The following is a 21312-nucleotide window of genomic DNA, read 5'->3' on the forward strand; positions in this document are numbered from 1 at the left end:
GGGAAAAACTGGTAAAGGTCAGTTTGACGGTCTGGCAGAACGTGGGTAACACACGGGACGGGAAAGCTGGTCTATTCAATCACTTTCCACGGAAAACTGATCGCGGCGACCTGCCCCCCACCCCCGGCTCGACAGCACTTTTTTCTCGCGGAAAATGCGGCACACAGATTTCAGGTCCAGGCAGTGTGACCACCTTTGTGTTTAACGCAAATTTAGGTGCTTTCTGGCCACTTTCGCGAGGCGTTACTTTCTGCGTTTTCTCCAAGGTCATACAGTCTTGGCGCCGTCGTTCAAAGTTCTTAAGTTACCAAACTTGTGTTTTTTACATAATGGACCCATTATGTCAAAGGTATTGCATAACAATTTAAATTTGTATGTCTAACAAAATAATCACCTACTCCATTAGAATTTTCGGCTATGTATAGCTTTAGAATTGGGGTACGTTTACAGAAACTTGATTTTTGTTAGCTTTTGATTGATAAAAATAAGTTTGTTTGACTAGTAGGTGAAAATAGTCTTTGTTATAACAGGTGAAAGTAAAATAGTTATGGCTAGAAGTCGAAGTAAATATACATCTAAAGCTTTCGATATATTTACCGGAAACACGTGTTTGATCTAGCTATGCAAGATCGATAATGACAGCCACGATCAACTACGATCGCGCCAAATTCAAACCTAACTAGATATCATGAAAGCCATAATTAAAACTTTAGCCAACAGACGCAATCAAGATCGGGCTGCCTTTCCTTCTCGGCGGATAAAATGTATAATATTTTTCAGACTTAGAACAATATTTGATCGTTCGCAAAGTAAATACACTGATTACGGCTGAATTATACATGGGGCACATTTTGAGGCACTAATCTCAGCGGGCGACTGGCGGACAAGCGCTGTCATATGAATATGCCCGCGATCCAGATAATAAATAAATCCAAATGCACATCTTCAAGGGGCAGATAGTAAGTCCCCACGGACCCCGACTTAGTCAGTGTCAAGCGGTCAGGCAATCAAGTTGAGCTCTCTCTCCATCGCCATCGTCGGCCACTGCAGCCTAATTCAATTAAAATTAAAACGCAGATCTACGCGACCGAGTGAAATTGCCCCAAATTCCCGACAATTATAGGCCACGTTCGCCAGTAATCTCGCATCTGCGTAGGCAGCTATATCTGAATCTCGGCCATGCAATCGGACGCATCTCCCCTGGGAGCTGCTGCCACGGAATCCCTTCCCATGCACCGATCCACGTCCATGCCCGTGAAGCCCAAGCCGCTGGAGCAGAAGCCCCTGCTCCGATCCTCCGAGAAGGAGACGGTCAATGCGGCGGACTACTATCCAGAAAGTCCGGGTTTCGTGAGGCGCAGGAAGTCCAAGAATGCCGGGGATCACCTGGAAACACGCAGCGAGCAGAAGTGAGTGTAGTCCTAAATAAGGATTGTCAACATTTCTAAGAAGAAAACGGATCATTTCTGGATTATTAACTATTTCACGAAATGTCTTTAAATATTTTTTGTTTGCTTTGCGCTTTTTAATAAAAAAACAACTAATAAGATACAACAACTCATATTTTGTAAAAGACTGCATTAACAGATTTTCTGTCCGAAATATGTAAAGGTCTTTCTTAAGTTAATTAATTAATATACCTCTTTAGTTAATTTTCGTTTTTTGCTTTTGACTATAAATTGCTTAGCTTAAAATGTTTGTAATAAAAAAAAACAACAAATAATTGTATATAGTCCGTGAAACAATAATATTTAACCACTTGTTAAAAGCAGCTCAAATATTAGTAAATACCAAAATTGCATTACGAACTTTTTGATTTTGATAATATTAATTCCTTTTAAGAAAATCAGTAGTTACATACATTTATAAATAATATAAATTAAACCTACTCTTCTAGCTTCCCCTACTCTCACGACTGGGCCGGCAGTACAATAGAGCTAACACCAGATGTGGGTTCCGGACCCGGAATGTCTTCATCCGATGGACTGAGACGAAGTCTGCATCGCGTAATGGAGAAGAACGGCAAGGAGAACGTTGTGTTCCGGCGAATTCCAGAGAAGTCCTGGCGCTACATGCGGGATCTAGTCACCACGCTGGTAAGATCCTGGTTTGGCCACAAGAAAACGGCATCGTCTCAAGCCGATCCATCGCGATCGGATGTGTATAGCATAACGCCCAGCATTCAGCGCAGACTTGATGAATTGGCCAATGAGCCACCGCACCTGAGTCCCCATCTTTCGAAGTCTAGTACCAACCAGAGCGAACGCGTCACGTTTAGTATATAGTTTTTAATACATTAATCCAACCATGACCCACTGAAATACTCATACATATTAATAAATACGTAATTAACCAACCGCATAAACACCTGCATTGCTAAACTGGGGATTCTCGGGAAGTTATTCCATAAGGACAATCTACTTTTCCCACTTTGGTTTTCTGTAATCTTCTTTAAAATTTTGAATACTGTAAGTGTCGTAGTTTATTTTTCTTTAAATGTGTCCTATGTGAATCGCTAATCTATACCATTGTAAACCTGTTGACGTTAACATGAGTCTCGGGTGTTTGCCTTTCCTGTGTACGTTTGGTAATGCACTAAGGCTTTTTTTTTCGAATCGCACAGATGGAGCTGGAGTGGAAATATATGCTGACTCTGTTCCTGGGAAGTTACTTCCTCAGCTGGCTGCTCTTCGCCGCCCTCTGCTACGTGGTGGCCTACTCCCACGGGGACTTCATCTTTGACCCAGTGAGTGGAGAACGGATGGGCGAGGGCGAAGATCCTTGCATCTTCGGGGTGGGCAACTGGGTGGCCATGCTCATATACTCGGTGGAGACGCAGACGACCCTTGGATTCGGGGAGAAGTACGCCAGTGAGGAGTGCCCAGAGACCATTTTTCTGTTCGTCATGCAGATGATGAGTGCGGCATTGATCGAAGGCTGTATGGTGAGCGTGATTTATGCCAAGACAGCCCGTCCGGCCCGGCAGCTGACCAAGCTCAAGTTCAGCGATAAGGCGGTGGTGAGTAGATTCCCTCGATGGGGAGGAGCACATCCGATTAAACCCTTCATCTAGCGATTATCTCACTCAGATCTGTTATCGTGACGGGCAGCTGTGTTTGCTCTTTCGCGTGTGCGATCCCCGCGAGCAGCAGTCCATTGAGTCCAAAATACGCGTCTACATAATCGTGGATAAGCGGTGAGTCACTGTCGCATTTTCGGGAAATGTCTTGATCTCAAAGGTTATCTAGAGCTTTTGTAAATAACTTAAATGTCTTTGCACAACCTCGCAAAGATTTTAAATCACTAACCCGGAATAGAAAGCTATTTAATTTATTCCTTAATTAGAAAGATTAAACCATTGAATTTCTATAATACAAAAAACAATAATATTGATAGTACTTCCTAATCACCTTTTTAAGAATATTAAGACAACTAAAATATTGTCTCTCGAGCTCCAGTTATTAGAAAAATCTAATTTAACTTGACCTACCAGTTAGATAAGAGTTGCAACTAGATAAGACTTGCAACTAATAGGTTTTCTCATCTTATCTATTCCGCTGACAGCACGCGAGAGGGTGAGATCATTAAAACTCACGTGGAACTGAAGCTGGAAGGAAATGGGGAGCAGATTATTCTCTGGCCCGATGTGGTGTGCCATGTCATTGATGAGTCCAGTCCACTGTTCCAGTTCACCAATGCCAAGCTCTTCAATGCAGCCCAATTCGAGCTTTATGTGTCTATTGTTGGAACATCCCCGGCCACAGCCCAAATGACAGAAGCCAAGACGTCCTATCTTCCAAGGGAGATTTTCTGGGGCCAGCGGTTCGTCAACATTATTATTTACGATGCTCAAAACGAGCGCTACATCGTGGACTATGAGAACTTTAATAGGACCATTTCAGTGGACATGCCCATGGTGCAGCCGACCAGTGATAATTTGAAGCTGGAATACAGAAAGTGAACTTGAAAATTATTAAATACTATCTATTAAAAGACCGCTAGTTTCCTAGCATACCGTGTAACCTATTTGGCAATATTTTAATTGAATTCCTTAAACATCGAATTTAACAGTATATTAAAGACCGAATTAAAGAATTACAAGGACATAGTTTTCATATTTTCAGAGCTAACTGCAAGATTATGTTTTAGTATTTTAATGTAAGCCTAGGTGCAGATCTATATTTTGCGATGATTTTATATATTTGATGAACCTCTCATCTATAAAAGTAATTCTTCTTCTGCACCAGATTAACACATCAACTTCAGCTTCTAAATTAATTAAATAAACGCATTGCGTTTTTTAAAGAACGATTTTCGGAACTCACAAATGTATTATAAAACTAACTAACAATATTTTAATAAATTATGGACATATTAAAAATGTTTTTGAAATTGTGAATATGTCCCAAAAGAACGCATTTCATTCTCCGCAGGATTCGGTTTGCTCCTGCTCCTGATAAAATCTAACTTGGGCCCTCAGTGTTTCGTTCTCATGTTGCAGACGCGAAAACTCGCGCATAAAGCTATCTCCTTGAAGAAGTAAGGCGAGAGCATCTCGGATCTCCACTGTGTGCTCCAAAAACTGTATCGTGTATTTGTTTATCTGAGATGATATCTGCTTCCGGTTGTACTGGCCAATATACTCCAGTTCCCGCTCCACCTCTCCACAGCGCTGGTCGACAAATTCCTTCAGATCGCTGAACTCTTTCCGCCAATCAGCATCCGTTTGGCCGGATAGTCCGGATGACTTGTCCAGCAACTGCTGCGGCTTCAGCTGCAACTGGGATGTGACGTTGGCATGATGCGGGGTACTATTCCGACTGGCCGAAAGCAAACGCAGCCGGCGCTTTTGCTCGGCGTCCACCGGCGGGGGATTCTCCTTGTCACTGCCTGTGCTGCTGGCCACGGAAATGTTGGCCGATTGTTCTTCGCTGTGCTCATCTTTCTCTGCGATCTTCATTAACTTTCCCTCGCCGGAGACGTTGCTCCGATCTTTAAGGGGGCCGCTCAAGGTTTCTTCGGAGGAACAAACAAGTTATTATTAGTTTAAACTCGAAAGTATTCAGTGTTTTCCACTTACGTTGCAGTGACTCCCCACAAGAGCTGTTGCAGGAGTTGTTCACCAAGCTAGGTCCAGATCCCCCTAGAGGGCAAAGGCTCTGGCGCTGGACAGCCTCATTTGAAATGGGCTTTCTGTTGAGGGTCTCCCAGTCGAAGCTGTCCCTATAGGAGCTGCCTAAACGTGTGGACATGCGATCTACCGCCCTCGGTCCTTGGGCATCCAAAAAGTCACAGAAGGAATCCCGGCGAACAGTAGCAGGCGTCGCACTACCTAAACCCAAACTTGAAACACCAAGACTCAGCTGTTGCAAGTTAGCCGCAATGGATTTTCGCAGCTCATCGCTAGGAGGACGCTCAGCTCGAGGAACTTCGATTCCCAATCCAGTTGAATTTTCCGAACTATTAAGGCTGCCGTTCTGCGGGTTATCTCCGCTTGGCGTGGGCACAAAAGCCACCCTGGTCACAGCCGCATCGTGAACACTCCTTATAGCCAAAGGTGCCTTCGTGCTTCGCATATCGTATGCGATCAGTTCACCCTTAAGGTTTCCGGCACAAAGGTAAGTGCCGCATTCACTCAACGCCACCGTGGACAACGGATGGGAGTAGGTCAACCGATCCGTGGAGGCCTGAGCCCTATTCCGTCGGATATCGAAGATGTTTATCTTGCAATCGTAGCCCACGCTGACCAGCAGCGCGGGCTGAGATGCACACATGCTGATGTCCCTACAGGGAGCACTGTGCGCCTCGCTGGCGTGGAAGATCTTTCGCATGCCTTGCACATCGTACACAGTCACTGCACCTTTGTAGGAGGCGATCGAGAGGTGGAATCGCTTGCTCGGATGAAAGCGTACCAGAGTGGAGCTGAAATAAGTAAATAAATAATAGTTATATTGCTAGCAATTTTATAAAAAACTTAATGTTTTCTTTGAGTTATTTGCTAATTTTAATTAAAACACTACGAGTTGTATTGCATTGTTTTAGGGGCTAATTTCGTATAAAAATGCCATTATTCATACTCATGTATTTGAGAATCAGGGAAGACAAGTAATCAGTATTAAATGTTTAATTTGTGTGATCAAAAAGGGAATCTACTTATTAAATTTATTAAATGCCACTTTGACTTAAAGAAACCCTTAGATTAAGAAAATTGACTAGTTCGATTATAACTTATCTTAAATTTGCAAAAGTTTTTCTGAATGGAGTTTTTATGTTTTTGAAAGACTAGAAATTATAAGTAATCTATCAAATTTATCTGGGTATTAGCTTCATTAACTTACTCGCCATCGATGGTGAAGGTGTTGGTCTTCTGCTTGGTCTTGGTGCCCAGGATACTAATGTCTCCGCCTTCGCGCACGGCGGCTATATACTCATCCGTATTGTTGTAGTCCATGTAGAGGACAGTGCTCCTCTGCGGATCAGCCGGAAACCGGTGGATCAGTTGCGCCGTCCGGAAGTTGTAGAGCTTGACACATCCACTCTGTCCCACGGCGATCTCCTCCAGCGATTGCTTGGCACATGCCACACAGTAGGCATTATCGATGGTCAGTTTGCGGACACGCTGGATCTCGGGAGCTGGTTAATGGAGAATAGTAAGTTGTAAGGGAATTTGCATCCTAACCTATTTCTTACCCTTTGCCTCCTTCTCCTTTATCCGCATCACCACCAAGCCCGCCATTTTATCCACCTCGACAAAGACCCGCCGCTGGCCATTGAACTGGAAGTCCGTCGGCTCTTCACTTTTGTGCAAATACTCAGACTTTGTCTCCAGATCCGCAAAGTCGGAAAGCACGGTCTTTTTTGAGGTGGAAATCACATACATTTTGATTTATTTCTGTTGATTTGGACAAGATTCAAATTTGAGTGATGTTGCTGGCGGAGATTGACTGGGAAGTGTGCCCGCCGCGTTTTTACCTTAATTTACCAAAGCGCAATTGGGATTTTTCGAGCCTTTTCCACAGCTTTGCTCTACACATTTTAAGACCGTTAATTAGTTTATTATTTTTTTAACTTAGCTTTTACTATAACTTCTTGAATATGAACGAAATACATTTTTTATTGTTTTACTGATCATGTGGATTCCTCAAACATTTAATATTAATTTTTCTACCCTTGCTCTCCATTCAGATTCCAGCAATGACATAACTTTCAATATCAGCAATGATTTTTTTCTATATTCTATATCAAAAGTTGAAAATAACATAGAATTCCAATAAGGTGAAGAGAAATTATATGTGCGCACTTAGCTGCGGCAAACGCTGCAGGAAGCAGTGAGAACGTATCGGTAAGTTTGGTCACACTTGTCATTCACAACCAAATTCATCGGATCATTGGCAGATAGGCAAGAAGAAGAACAAGCAATCACCTGCGAAAAAGAAATAAATTGCCGAGAAATGTTAAAGACCTTGTAGTGCGGCTGTTTGGCGTGCGTTGAAATGATTCCTGGCGACCAGTAGAAGCATTTAGTGACCACGCAACTCATCCCCCATCCCCCGCTGCAAAGGTTAAGCAACTGGACAAAGGCCATCTACAACAACAACACCACAGAGGCAGCCACAGCCATTTGGCACCCACACTCAAACACAACACACACATACACTGCGTAGAAGACAACAACAACTGGGAATCGGAGGCCTTCAACTGCTGGAAAAATGGAAGCGGACGGATTAACCAACGAACAGACGGAAAAGGTCCTACAGTTCCAGGACCTTACCGGCATCGAGGACATGAACGTGTGCCGCGACGTCCTAATCAGACATCAATGGGATCTCGAGGTACGCAAGCAAACATATGCAAACACAGTCGCGATCGGAATAATAGGAACACAGACTGCTTCCAACTTACAGTGCTTACATGAAATTGTCGGTTCAAATTTTTGCATTCACGAAATGAGTAAAACTTTAACTAATTTGCTTAGAGTCGCAAGTGTGTGTTCAATTAACCCTATTGCCGTCTTAAAAATCAAAAATCAGGTCCTTATTCATTAACCCGCCTTTTTTCTTTGTAGGTTGCCTTCCAGGAGCAGCTAAATATTCGCGAGGGTCGCCCCACCATGTTCGCCGCCTCCACGGACGTACGAGCACCCGCTGTGATCAACGACCGCTTCCTGCAGCAGGTGTTCTCCGCCAACATGCCTGGCGGACGGACAGTGAGCCGGGTACCTAGTGGCCCCATACCCCGCAACTTCACCGGTATCCTTGGCTACGTGATTAACTTCGTGTTCCAGTACTTCTACTCAACGCTGACGAGCATCGTGAGTGCGTTTGTGAACCTGGGCGGTGGAAACGAGCCGCGTTTGGTGACAGATCCGCTCGGCGACGTGATGAAGTTCATTAGGGAGTACTATGAGAGGTACCCCGAGCACCCAGTCTTCTATCAGGGCACCTATGCCCAAGCCCTGAACGATGCCAAGCAGGAGCTGCGCTTCCTGATCGTTTATCTGCACAAGGATCCCGCCAAGAACCCCGATGTTGACTCTTTCTGCCGCAATACACTCTCGTCAAGATCGGTTATTGACTACATTAACACTCACACCCTGCTGTGGGGCTGCGACGTGACCACACCGGAGGGCTATCGGGTGATGCAGTCGATCACGGTGCGAAGCTACCCGCTGATGGTGATGATCAGCCTTCGGGCGAATCGCATGATGATCGTTGGACGCTTTGAGGGGGATTGTACGCCCGAGGAGCTTCTGCGCCGCCTCCAGTCGGTGACGGCTGCCAATGAGGTGTGGCTAAGTCAGGCGCGTGCAGATCGTTTGGAGCGTAATTTTACACAGACTTTAAGGCGACAGCAGGACGAGGCTTACGAGCAAAGTTTGCTTGCGGACGAGGAGAAGGAACGCCAGCGGCAAAGGGAGCGAGATGCGGTGCGGCAGGCGGAAGAGGCTGTGGAGCGGGCCCGACGCGATGTGGAGCTCCGCAAGGAGGAGGTTGCCCGTCAAAAGATCGAACTGGCCACTTTAGTGCCATCAGAACCGGCAGTGGATGCAGTCGGCGCCATCGCCGTCGTCTTCAAGCTGCCCAGTGGAACACGACTCGAGCGGCGCTTCAACCAGACGGATTCGGTGCTGGTAAGCCCAAAACAAATATGATTGCTCATCAGGGAGTTAAGCAAATAGAATTGCTAAATATCGGCTTGTTCATGTTTACTACTGCAGATTTGTATTACTTTACTGAATTGTTCAGGGGGCTTTAGCTTGAGTAGTTTTCAGAATTATAGACAGAATTAATTACCCAAAACGAGAACAAAAAATAATTCGCTCTATTTAATTTATTTTTTCCAATAATTTTATGACCAAAAAAGACCAGCAAACATCCTAACAAACTTTGGATTTCTATTCTCTTTTAGGACGTTTATCACTATCTCTTCTGCCATCCTGCTTCGCCGGACCAGTTTGAGATCACAACGAATTTCCCGAAGCGGGTGCTCTACTCGAAGGCGGACGTAGATGCCGCCGAAGGAGCAGGCGCAGCCAACGAGACGCTGAACAAGAGTCTCCAGGACGTGGGCCTCAAGAACCGCGAAGTGCTGTTCGTAAACGATCTGGAAGCGTAACCAAGCACCACCTACCAAATGATAGCATCATCGTGTTACCAGCTGCAACGCATTACCAAAACTTGAACCAAGTTTTAAGTAGTCGTAGTCAACGTCCAAGTCGGAGGATAGACAGAAAAACTATTCCTAATTTAATCATGAATATTAATATAAATAATTGTTTAACAATGCTTAGGTTGATTCTCTTGTAATCTACGCACCACCACCCACCCGTTCCTCCCGCAAACATTCACACATAAGTAAAAGTCTTTTCCAGAATAATTTCCGTAAATCACATGTTTAATTTCTTTTTACTTAAGGATTTTTGTTATGTTAGCTGTACTTATACTTCCGTCTATTTAATCAAAATAGAGCCAGAGTCTTGTTATTTGACAAAGAGTTTGAGTTTAATCTGAATGTGGTCGAATTGAATAAATCAAAGTTATAAATAATCATGTTTAAGTGACGGGCATTCAAATAAACACAGGACAGTTAATCATTACAATTGGTTTAAATAGAAATTGATAAACTATTGTTGTATTCATTGTTTTGGATTTGTTACACAGAAATAATGAAAGTTTATATGGTTTATAATTACTAAATTAGAAGTTAAGATTTTTGAGGATTATTACGAGTTTAAAGATCGTTTATATTTGCACGTAAGTAAATTTATATTACTTAAAAGGAATGATTTAAATAATTTTATTGTGAATCATATTTTATTTTAAATTATCGTTACTAGAAAAGATTTGAATAATTGTGTGGCAACGTCATGACTTAAATTTATCGATATCCAGTGATGTGCTCTTCCATTGATTAATCACGACTCACGCACATGAATATAATTGTATATATATAAAATAAGTAAATTAGACAAATAGAATATTTTAGTTTTGCGTCAAAATTCTATACATATTTGATTGAAAAAAAGTATATAAATTAGATATACAAATATATGTACTAATTTACACCAATCGGGCCAGAATTCACGCTCCCATCTCCATCACCCACTCATTTGTTAGTCAGCGAATTGTCACGACCGAGTCGTGTGAAAATCTAAGTATTACGCTGGAATATCTGCGACCGGAGAAAAACAGTGACGAAGAGGACAACTACGACTGGTTTACCGCCGACGAGAGAACACGTCTGCTCCCCGGAAAGAGTGGAAATACTAGTTTGCTGCCGAAGATTCGGCAGTTGACTTCTAATTTGCTTAACGTCGAGGAGGTTCGCAACATTGCCCGCGGGCTACGTCAACCGAATTACCAGAAGCTGTGCCAGCAGGACAAGGACCACCAGAACATCCGAAAAAGTCAAAGGACCATGTCGACACCATCTACTTCCTCCGTTGGCGATGCTGCGGCCGCCCTCTCCGGCAATCTTCAATTGCCGCCACTCCGCACCCTTGATGACTTCATCCTCGGATCGGCCCGATTCCAGTTGCCCAATCTCAAGGATTTTAAGAAGTGGGGAAATCGGGTGGCGAATAATCTGCTCTACTACCAAACCAACTACTTTCTGCTCTTCCTTACCATCTACGCTTTGATGATTTTCTTCAATCCCTCAAAGATCATCAGTGGTCTGCTGGTTCAGGCTTTGATTATAGCCGTGATCTGGCAGTTCTTCAGTGGCAAGTCGAAGAACAACTTCATCGCCAGCCGTCTGACCGGAGGAAATGCCAATGCAGCGGAGCAGAATGCCCAGCAGAAGTGGTACATCATGGCAGGAGCTTTGCTCGGAGGATATCTCTTGCTGCATCTGATGAGCGCTGTGCTCTTGACGGCCTTCACCCTGCTGCTCCCCATCTCGGTGACCTTTATCCACGCCTCCCTGCGATTGCGGAACATGAAGAACAAGTTTACCAACACCATTGAAAGCTTTGGTCCCGCCACGCCCATGGGATCCCTATTGGATGCCGTCAATGTGCGCGCCGATGGGGTGCTCAATTAAGTCCAGCCATACTTATTTGGACACGTTTGTCTCAATTGGAGTTCACGTTTTTATCGCTAGATATCCTTGTCAATGTTGATCTTTGCAAAACGAAATCCCTGTATTATAATTATCATTTTGATCTTTATTTTTGTATTATGTATAATTGTATTACCAATATATTACAAATGTCAATAAAGTTTTTTCCAGGAAAAAGTGCTTGATTGGAAAAGGTAGGGCAAAAAATCTTATCTATAACTGGCAATTGTTGAACTTTTTTTATTCTGATATGGAGAAAAAAATTTCTACTTTAAAAAGCCCAGTGAAATGTTTTCATAAACTTATTTTTTAGTCAACTGGGTAACTGACTTATCAACAATTGAATTATTCATTATGAAATTTCCCTTAAATTAAAACGAATGAACGCAGTTAATCATAGCTTAAACGTACTTACCCAATTGATATGAAAACTATCAAACTGCTGCCTCAAGAAAATACAAATCATTGAATCAAAAGTTTTAACCTTTTAATAGTTAATCAACATAATTATTAAAGATTTCTTGATAGGCATGCTTGCGCTAATTTGCCATTATCTGATCACATTAAAAATAGTATTGGCTTTTGATTTCGATTTAAAGTGTTCTCCTTGTTTCTCTCATCTCTTAAGTGGCTAGGGATTCTAATTGTTCAGGGGATGAAGAGCTGGAGCATTAGAAGCAGCAATTTCGGCGGCAGTGGGAGCATCTTCATTCTTTCCGCCCGTCTGTGATAAATGCTTGACGAGGTCCACCCAATCCCAGCCGCGTTCCCGATCTCCTTTGTGATCGGTTCGTTCCCACTGACGGCGCTTCTGCGCCTTGGTCAGCTGCTCCTTCTTGGGCTCCTTTTTCCTTGCATCTGCATCGGCATTGGGATCGGAGATCTTCAGGGCGCTCACACCATCATCCACGGCTACTACGGTGGGTGCGGATTCGGGCTGGGCTGCGGTTAATTGCTCTAGGTTGTCTTTAAGGCATTCGAACAAGGTGTAGGTCATTCCACAGCCCAGCCATTGAGCGGCTTCCGTACTCAAAGCTGATTGGATCTCCTCTTTGACAGCGGGTAGCCTGTAAAGTAACATTAGTCATTCCTTAGATTCAAGATTTCAACGCCAGCAAGGCTATAATTTCTAAGGGATATGATATGATGTACACACTTTTGAAGTATATTAAGGATGTTGGAATTTGCACTTTTGGCACTTTTGATTTAAATTATTTCTTTAAGAAACCAATGTGATTATCAGGAATAAGATTACATTTTAATTACAGACGTTCAATCTTCAGCCGGATTATATGGGCTTTTCTGAGAGTCCCAATCCACTTACAGATTCCTATTATAAAACGTATTCATATTGATCGTTGGCGCCTCATCCGGATAGTTCTCTCCCCATTTCAGCTCCACCAGGAACGACTTGTAGTTGTCCTCTTCGCCATACTGCGTTTAATTTATAAATATTTAAGACTTAGATATTTTTGGGTCATATTTTTATCCATGTGGCTTACTTTGTATTGAAATGTGACACTATCTGTTTCCTTAAAGTTTGTATCGCCCTCATAAATCGACTGCAAGGCCTCCCGTTCATCTGTTTGTTGTTCCAGTGGCGTGGACATGGTGAATTGTGCTATTGCTTATCAATGTTGTTAAAGGTATTTATCATTTTTTATTGAAATAACACAAAATCAAAAATTATGGTTTTGCAACAAAAACAAAAGCAACAGCACAATCAGCTGGGCACCGGTGGCAGTGTGTCCACAGTTTGTAATGCCGACCTATGTTCTGTTTCCACTTTTTAACTCGGCTTCCACTAATAATTGTAAACAAACATCTAAGAGTTATATTTTAAAAAATTAAACTATTTTTATACTGTTAAACTATTTAATTGTAGTTTCTAAAACTTTTTATATTAACAATTATAACAAATAATGTAGATAATTTAATTATTTATAACTTCGAAAATATTTTTATAACGCCGACTTAACACGATTTACTTATTTGAATACATTGTCAGTGGGAACACCCTAAGGGCTCCTCGATAGGTATAGTGAAGTCATCCACTGTTATCGAACCAGTACAGTTCAGTTCCCAGAACAACATAAAAGAACGCAAACAATAACAACATAAAAACACATAAAATGCCAAGTGCGCGGGTGAATCATCGTTGAGCAACAATTGTAATTAATTAACACATGATTGCGCGACGTCATTAACAAAAACAAGTGGGGCAGACGCGAATCGCGCAAACTATGTCGGCAGATGCAGATGCGATTCCCGCTGTGGAATGTGCGCATCTGGTGGATTTCAAGAGATTTCTGGCCAGTACGGCGGAAAAGGCGGCGGCAGCGGTGAGCGAGGAGGTTGCCAGCCGGAATTGTGTAACCCGGACGACTAGTGACACATACAAAGTGTCCAGTGACGAGCGACATGCGGAGTTGGTCTCGGCCATTTGGCATCAGTTGGGTTCTCGGGGATGTCCTGAGCACTTCCGGCTGAAGCTACTCCACCGGTCCACGCAGCAGCTGGAGCAGGATCTGTGCTTCGCTAAGGAGTGCGAGGTCACCGTGGAGGGTCCTCCACAGTACGATCTCCTTAAGCTTCAGAAGTTCGTCGCCAGTGAGTTGGAGAAGTTCCTCCTGAAACTTACTGATAACTCGGAGGTGGATCGCCTTAAGGACTTTGCTGATGACACAGAGTCGGGGAACCGCGAGTGCCGCCAGGAGAAGGAGCCCCTCCACACGTCCGCTGCTGTGAAGAACAAACCCAGGAAGATGGAGGATCGATGTGTTTGCCTGGAAAGATTTGGGGAGATGTACGGTCTGCCGGAGAGGAACACACGCTTCTTTGGTGTCTTCGATGGCCACTCTGGATCCTTATCCGCAAGCTATGCCACCAGTCAACTTCCCCAACTGTTGGCCGACCAGCTCAAGACGAATCCAAACCCTTCTGACACCTCCCCCGACTTTTATCGCAACGCCTTTGAGTCAGCCTTTCTGCTTGCAGACGAGCGTTTCACCCAGAAGAAGATTACCAGCGGCACAACCAGCGTATGTGCCTTGATCACAAAGCATCAACTGTATATAGCCTGGGTGGGTGATTCCAAGGCTCTTTTAGTGGGCAAACGAACGCAATTGCAGTTGGTTAAACCGCACAAGCCAGAAAATCCAGATGAGCGCAAGAGAATAGAAACAGCCGGTGGCACTGTGCTCCACGCTCAGGGTCAATGGCGTGTAAATGGCATTCTGAACGTGGCCCGTTCCATTGGCGACTATAGTTTGGAAGCAGTGATCGCGGAGCCGGATTTCGTAGATGTGCAGCTAAATGAGGCTCACGATTTTCTGGTACTCGGCACCGATGGCCTGTGGGATCACGTTCCAGAGTCATTTGTCATCGAAACCGTTTACGAGTCCCTGGCGGATCCCACCATGAAGTTGGACGACATTCCCAAACTACTAATAGAGGCTGCCAAGGAGCGGGATTCGCAGGACAACATAACAGCGGTGGTGGTCCTGCTCAAACCTCGTAACCAAATCGAAAATCTTTAGAAGTTTGAGTCTGTGGCATTGAAAATCGAAGCAGCGAATTTTTTTATTGTTACCCGCATGGGTTGGGTTAATTTGTACAAATTTAAAACATCTTAAGAGACGTAGCGAAAAGTAATCTTGAAACATCTCCTTTAACATGGGACAATATAAGAATCATATCAATTTTCATATATCCAAAAGAGAAACGTGCCAAATATCTTTAAATAAATCATGAATAAAATATTAGTTTGATATTGACATACATATTGTACGAGAAAAAACAAAATAATTAATTTTCTAACCGATGTTTATCGCAAAACAACGAATATTTGGTATGACTAAAGGAAATATACATATTCCTTGCTTGATTCAAAAAAATTAATTTACCCAAAGATTACTTTCCGACCCTACAATTATTAATCAACGAAAGTTAACCCAAACCAGCCCGCATTGTTATTTCGTTTACTGTATTGTTGTAATGTAAATAGCTTGGAGCGAATCATTGTGCTCCTCCCTTTATTGTCACATTCTCACGTGCCTACCGTGGTCCTGGAACTGGATGCTCCCACTCCCGGTCCACTTGTTTGGTTGCTCGAATAAGCTCAATCAAAATATTTTGTGGTTGCTCAGCAGTTGAGAAGATTTAAGGAAGTTTTAATCAAGTCCTGGCTTAAGGCAACTGTTGTTAACCCGTATATATATACAAAAGTGCACTCGTACGCACAGAAACAAGTTTAAATATATTTTAGATTAGCATGCAAGCGTATATTTATACACACTGAAGTTGTTTTCGGCCGCTTAGTGCTTCCAGCTGTATGATAATAAGCAAAGCCAAGTACACATATATTGTAGACCTAGTTATATACGTACATATTTACACCTGTAAACCATATTTAATGATCCCACACAGATTAAGTACCTTTTTATACAAATCTAATGAACCTTTCATGCATTTTACCGAACAACCCAAAACACACATTTTTAACGATACACACGCAAATTGATTAAGGAAATTTTTTATTGGAATAATAAAAATAATTCACAGTAGTTTCTCGCTTATCTCTAGCTTTGAGGCGGTTGTCCCTGATGTGGATTGTTGTTTGGAGGAGGTGGAGCGAAGGGTGGCGGTGGCGGGTACATGTGGGGGTACATTGGAGGCATGGCGTAGGGCATCCCATAACCGTAATTGGGCACTGGGAAGGGCATACCAGGCTGCTGTGGCGGCATGTTGAAGTTAGTCGCTGCCTGATGGTAGTTCTGGTAGTAGTTGGAGTGCCAGCTTCCCGGGTTATAGCTTGGATGGTAGTTGTACTGCTGATCTCGGGGTTGGCTTTGATTGTCCTGCGAATTAGAGAATCTCTGGCTCTGCCTGAAGCTCTCCCGCTGCCCGCGTCGTCCACGCTGGCGGGGAGGAGGAGCCACTGAAGATACCTCTGTTGCTGTTGTTGCCACGGAGGTTACTGTATCCACAGAGTCTGTGGAGTTGGTACGATCCCTTTGGCGGCGCTTTCGTCGCTCATTTTTGGCTTCTCTTTCCTCGTCGTCATCGGAGTGGTCTACGTAGCGCGCAGGTGGTTCCACATCGTGCTCCCATGAAGCATCCGATCCTCGAACTTGCATCAACTTCGACAGAATTACAAACTGGGTGTGCTCGGTTTTTGGAGCACAGTACACCACATCGCCAATTTTGATGCCTCTGTCCAGGATTTGTTGGTTAGTGTTGAAACGAACGCAATATATTGGGTCTGACACCTGACCTAGCACATCAAACACCTCGCCCAGGACCTTGCGACCCTTCTCCAAGAACAAAACAGTATCCAGATCGAACAGCATGGAATTCGGCAGGACGGAAACCAAAACGAGCTGATCTACAATGGATTGAACCTTGCCCAGTTCAACGCATTCATCCTCGGGAACAGTGATCTCTAGTTGATGAATGGGTGGCAGCTCATCGAGAAGCATTTCTCCCCGCACCTTTGGCGGCTGGCGTCGGCGGGACCGATCCCCCGTAGCCCCATCCTCATCCAAATCCTCGTCATCCTCATCGCATTCCACGGTATTGATCCGCTTGTCTATCTTTTTGCGAAGTACAGTGAGGTATTCTCCCTCGGAATCAGAGTCACTGCTACTACTGCTTTCCGAGCTTTCGCCACCTGAGCTCACAGCCACCACTGGACGATAGGCGGTGGAGGAAGCGGTTTCCGTCACCGGAACTTCCACAACTTCGTTGTCGCTGTCCTGAGTTGGGGTAACTTCCTCCACATCAGAATTATCAGCATCGGAGGTGTAGGCTGCCAATAAACTAAGTCCACTTGGTCGAGGAGCTGGGTTAGCCTCTGGAGCGGGTTGTACTTGAGGAATTGGTTTCTCGGGTGCTGACTTGTTTGGAGCGACTAAAGGAACTTTCTGTGAATCTGTTTCCGCCACTGGGGACAACTCGCAGTCCATTTCTAGAGGAGATTCCTGTGCGGTATTTTTCTTCTCCGCTACAGCTTGTGATATCTCACATTCCATCTCTGCGGCAGCAATTTCAACTGATTCAGAAACTATTTTTTGACCTGTAATTTGGGCGTTGACAGTTGTTGACTCATTGACTGACTTATCCTCCACTACCTGCTCCATTTCTGGTGGCGCTTCGACTGCATTTGGCGTTTCTGCATTAGAATTCACAGTTCTTTATTGTGTTTATCAAATAAAAAGCTCTTCAGCTTACCTGTGGGCTTTGTTTGCACCTTATCTGTTGATAAGTGTGCTACAGGAATATTATGTTTCCCCGATTCAGTGGGTGTTTCAACACTTTTTGGGTCTTCAATTGATGCCGAGGCTTTCACAGCCGTTGGCTGCTCACTTTCCATTATGTTTCAAATTTAATCTGGCAGAAAATAATGTTTGAAACAGCCGAACTCTATGAAAAACAAAACTGAACTAAGCAAACACACGTTGAATACACGCACGTGTTGTCTTCTTCTTCACAGAAGACCATGCACATGGTATGGTTTCGTGGTGAATGTCATAATATTCAAACTAAACCGCGGTTTAAAAATATTTAAAATTCTTATTTTTAACAAACAGGAATGTTTGTTAAATGTTTTTTTTTAACTTTGATGTGGATTATGAAATTTTAGGCCAAATAATTTCAAAATCCTAACACAATTTATAACCCCGACAGCTTTGCGTTTTCATAAAATTTATGTTTAGTTTATTCATTTGTTTCATTAAAATCATTTGCGTGGTGAGACGGTATGCACATAATTCATATATTGCATTAATTGGAGAGCATTATGGTTAAGCTAAAATGGACGCCAACTTATTCCTTAGATATTCGAAGCTAATAATTAACAAAATATTGCACGTTTATCGTAAAAGAAGCTTAAAACTTTGTACACTTTTTGCTCAGAATGCAATTGAAGCTGGTTTTTCCATAGTTCGTTGTGAGATGTTTCTTGATTATAATCTAAAAAGTACATTAGCTTTCGATATATCGAAAGCTTACATACAATAAGTCCTTACAAAATAGATTCTTGTGTTTCTTTTCGTTTTCCTTCTAGTCCTAGTAGCAGCTAGTAATTGAAATAATGTTTTCCGATAAATTCATGGGTAAAAGCAGGGGTAAAATATCTTATCAAATATCGGTTACAAACATTACTTTGTGCTAAGGCAGAGTTAGTTGGAAGATGTTCGAGTGCGAACGAGTTTCACAAAGCTAAATCTAGGTAAATATCAATAGCACTTAGTTAATATCAATGTTTTCGTTTCCGCTCTATGGTAGCCATGGTAGATATGTGAGAATGATAATGAAGTACGAATGAAATCAATTGTTCAGGTCAAAGCAAGCAAATCAGATTAAACTCTAGCATTGAAAGTCGGAATCCTTCTAAACCTTCCAGTCCAAACGGAACTCGTCCACGAGTAGCAAATGATGATGTATTAACCAACCTTTGCGTTTATGGGACATTTTATTAGTGGTATAGTGGATTTCTAATAAATTTCTCCTTACCTTCCTGCTGCGCCAGCGCCAGGAACTCCTGCCACTTGGTTTGTATGTCCCAGTACTTCTCCTTTATCTGATTCCTATCCTGCAGATAGGACACTGCAAAGAAGTACGCCTTGAGCACATCCTGCGGCCGCGTTTCGAAGTGCAGATATACGCCCAGGCATTTTTTGGTCTCCGCTATGATAAAATGCTCGTGCGGATCGAAGGAGGATACTATGTTTTCGATGACGCTGCTGCTCTTATACTCGTCAATCATATTTTTCACGCTCAGTCCGAGCTTTATGTTCAGGGACACTGAAACAGTCTTTCCAACTGTGACCCGCTCCATAGCGTTGACCTGTAAATAGTTCAATGTTCTAGGATTTAATTTTCTCAATTTATTCTTTGGGCCGGTGAATAAAGTTTTTTTGATTTGAATATATCAGCCAAAGATTAAGCTAATGGATTTGATTTTCAATTCATAAACGTTGTTCAAAAGTTGATCTAAACTCTCAACTAAAACCATAGGAACATACTGCTTACCTGTTGTGGACTGAGCATCCTTGATGACCGGAAGAACTCTTCCAGAGCAATCAAATAGCGTGACTCGTTGAAGGTCCGCAAGCAAACCGCGCGTACCGCCTTGAGATTGGCGTACAGATGCAGACTGACCACCACGTAGAATATGGTGTAAAGGACCGCCTGGCTCTTGATTAGCGTTAGAAGATATAGTCCCACAAAGGAGGCCACAAGATTCACGCAGGTTTCCTGCGAACTATCTTTAGATGCCACATCTGCTAGATTTCCCCGCAAAGCATGGTGCTGGGTCAACGCCGATCTTGTAGCTCCTCCAGCCACGCCCACAATCGCCTTAAGCATTGTGGAACAGCACAAGATTTGGGTGCTGAAATGCGGATACTTGGGAAGCACATAGATTTCGATGCCCATGGCCAGATCATTGAGAAAATCGGCTCGCAAACGCCATTTTTTGGAATCGACATCCAGTTGGGAACCTTGCCACCAGGCGAAAAGTATCCGGCCCACATGTCCGCTGCCCTCCTTCAAAATCCAGGTAACTGTGGCGGAATACGCATTGATGTTCTCACTGCCCAAGCCGATTCCCTTCAGGATGGCATGGGTGCACAGGGTGCCACAGATGGTGCTGCAAAAGGCCTGAGCCGTATCCCAGATCTGGTATGCCGCATAATCCTCGCTCACACTATCCGGATACCCCTTGGGCAGGAAGACCTTCTGGAGCACGCGGAAAAGCAGAAACTTCTCCTGGATGACCAGCTTATCGCCACGCAGTGGGACCCTCACGATGTTACTCTGATCTGGATTTTAAATTTGTGAAGGAGTTTATTAAACTGGGGTTATTACAAGCAGTCCTTACCAAAGCCTTGCAAAATTTATTATTATTTTAGCCACATATAAAAATGTCTTGAAGGTTTTTTCCCAAATTTATTACTTTTTGCTAAGATTTTACTCAGTTATTTTGAAAAGCAAATTGTTCAGATTTTTAAAATTCAATAAAATTAGTTTATTAAAAAAATGTGACCAAATAAAATGCAATAAAAATTGTCCAAAGTTTAAATCGGAACAAGTAGACTGATATAATATCACTACAAAAAAAATTATTAAATTCAACGTGGCAGATTATCATTTGATACGCTCATTGAAGATTATCTTTTTTGGGTTGGGAAACTTTGTTCTGAGGTCTATGGAAAAATAGACATTTGTATAGCTGCCATAGGAATAAGGACTTTGCAAGGCTTGTTTTGTTGGTTTGATCGATTCGCTCACCTGCTGGCGTCACATATAGGATTTCCTCACCCTTCCGTCCGTACTGTTCCCGAAAATGGATTTTCATCTCTTCTGTGCTTTTTTATCGTAGTTCTTTCAGGGAAATTAATTTTTATTGCCTTTCCGGCGCTGGCTAGCCTTTTCCCTCAAAGTTGCTTTAGGGGAGCTCGACCTCCAGCAGCAAAACACCACCCACCTGGCACCCACAGCTTTTTATTTATGTCCGTCGGGGTGTCTGTGTTTTTCAAACGAGAAAAGGTGAATTATCGGCTACCGAAACAAAACACGAAACAATCGGGGTACGCGGCGTAGCGAAGCGAACTCTAGAACATTTTACAAAGAAGCTAATGGGCCGCTGCTTCAATTAAATACTAGCAACTAATTGTAGTTCAAAATAAATATACCCCAAAAAGAATTTCTCCCCACGCCAATGATTTTCCGCACCCCCTCCCCTTT

At 43.2% G+C, this 21312-nt stretch overlaps 8 protein-coding genes across 8 annotated transcripts; 4 read left to right on the forward strand and 4 right to left on the reverse strand.

Moving 5' to 3' along the window:
- The first annotated feature begins 970 nt into the window (after positions 1-970).
- On the forward strand, positions 971-4399 carry LOC108050517 (ATP-sensitive inward rectifier potassium channel 11). Its single transcript, XM_017132231.2, has 5 exons — positions 971-1409; positions 1898-2096; positions 2624-3019; positions 3090-3196; positions 3565-4399. The coding sequence occupies exons 1-5, from the start codon at positions 1180-1182 to the stop codon at positions 3959-3961; spliced, it is 1329 nt and encodes a 442-aa protein (XP_016987720.1). The 5' UTR covers positions 971-1179; the 3' UTR covers positions 3962-4399.
- On the reverse strand, positions 4020-6964 carry LOC108050515. The gene is made up of 4 exons (XM_017132228.2): positions 6691-6964; positions 6339-6633; positions 5081-5922; positions 4020-5016 (listed from the first exon to the last, which is right to left on the reverse strand). The coding sequence occupies exons 1-4, from the start codon at positions 6878-6880 to the stop codon at positions 4421-4423; spliced, it is 1923 nt and encodes a 640-aa protein (XP_016987717.2). The 5' UTR covers positions 6881-6964; the 3' UTR covers positions 4020-4420.
- Positions 6965-7224: 260 nt separating this feature from the next.
- Positions 7225-10056, forward strand: LOC108050516 (FAS-associated factor 2). The gene is made up of 4 exons (XM_017132229.2): positions 7225-7342; positions 7400-7832; positions 8066-9130; positions 9409-10056. The coding sequence occupies exons 2-4, from the start codon at positions 7710-7712 to the stop codon at positions 9613-9615; spliced, it is 1395 nt and encodes a 464-aa protein (XP_016987718.1). The 5' UTR covers positions 7225-7342; positions 7400-7709; the 3' UTR covers positions 9616-10056.
- A 533-nt stretch (positions 10057-10589) lies between these two features.
- Positions 10590-11739, forward strand: LOC108050520 (PRA1 family protein 3). The gene has a single exon (XM_017132234.2). The coding sequence runs from the start codon at positions 10918-10920 to the stop codon at positions 11542-11544; it is 627 nt and encodes a 208-aa protein (XP_016987723.1). The 5' UTR covers positions 10590-10917; the 3' UTR covers positions 11545-11739.
- Positions 11740-12027: 288 nt separating this feature from the next.
- LOC108050518 (RWD domain-containing protein 4) lies at positions 12028-13310 on the reverse strand. The gene is made up of 3 exons (XM_017132232.1): positions 13065-13310; positions 12887-12996; positions 12028-12629 (listed from the first exon to the last, which is right to left on the reverse strand). Exons 1-3 carry the CDS (start codon positions 13170-13172, stop codon positions 12203-12205), a joined length of 645 nt encoding a protein of 214 aa, XP_016987721.1. The 5' UTR covers positions 13173-13310; the 3' UTR covers positions 12028-12202.
- Positions 13311-13631: 321 nt separating this feature from the next.
- On the forward strand, positions 13632-16127 carry LOC108050522 (protein phosphatase 1F). Its single transcript, XM_017132236.2, has one exon. The coding sequence runs from the start codon at positions 13806-13808 to the stop codon at positions 15099-15101; it is 1296 nt and encodes a 431-aa protein (XP_016987725.1). The 5' UTR covers positions 13632-13805; the 3' UTR covers positions 15102-16127.
- Positions 16081-18054, reverse strand: LOC108050521 (H/ACA ribonucleoprotein complex non-core subunit NAF1). Its single transcript, XM_017132235.2, has 2 exons — positions 17794-18054; positions 16081-17734 (listed from the first exon to the last, which is right to left on the reverse strand). Exons 1-2 carry the CDS (start codon positions 17933-17935, stop codon positions 16143-16145), a joined length of 1734 nt encoding a protein of 577 aa, XP_016987724.2. The 5' UTR covers positions 17936-18054; the 3' UTR covers positions 16081-16142.
- A 196-nt stretch (positions 18055-18250) lies between these two features.
- On the reverse strand, positions 18251-21301 carry LOC108050527 (RUS family member 1). Its single transcript, XM_017132243.2, has 4 exons — positions 20857-21301; positions 19597-20387; positions 19078-19411; positions 18251-19016 (listed from the first exon to the last, which is right to left on the reverse strand). Exons 1-4 carry the CDS (start codon positions 20921-20923, stop codon positions 18955-18957), a joined length of 1254 nt encoding a protein of 417 aa, XP_016987732.1. The 5' UTR covers positions 20924-21301; the 3' UTR covers positions 18251-18954.
- Positions 21302-21312: the final 11 nt, after the last annotated feature.

This window comes from Drosophila rhopaloa, unplaced genomic scaffold, assembly GCF_018152115.1.
Source record: "Drosophila rhopaloa isolate 14029-0021.01 unplaced genomic scaffold, ASM1815211v1 contig_2, whole genome shotgun sequence".
Taxonomy (NCBI): Eukaryota; Metazoa; Arthropoda; class Insecta; order Diptera; family Drosophilidae; genus Drosophila; species Drosophila rhopaloa.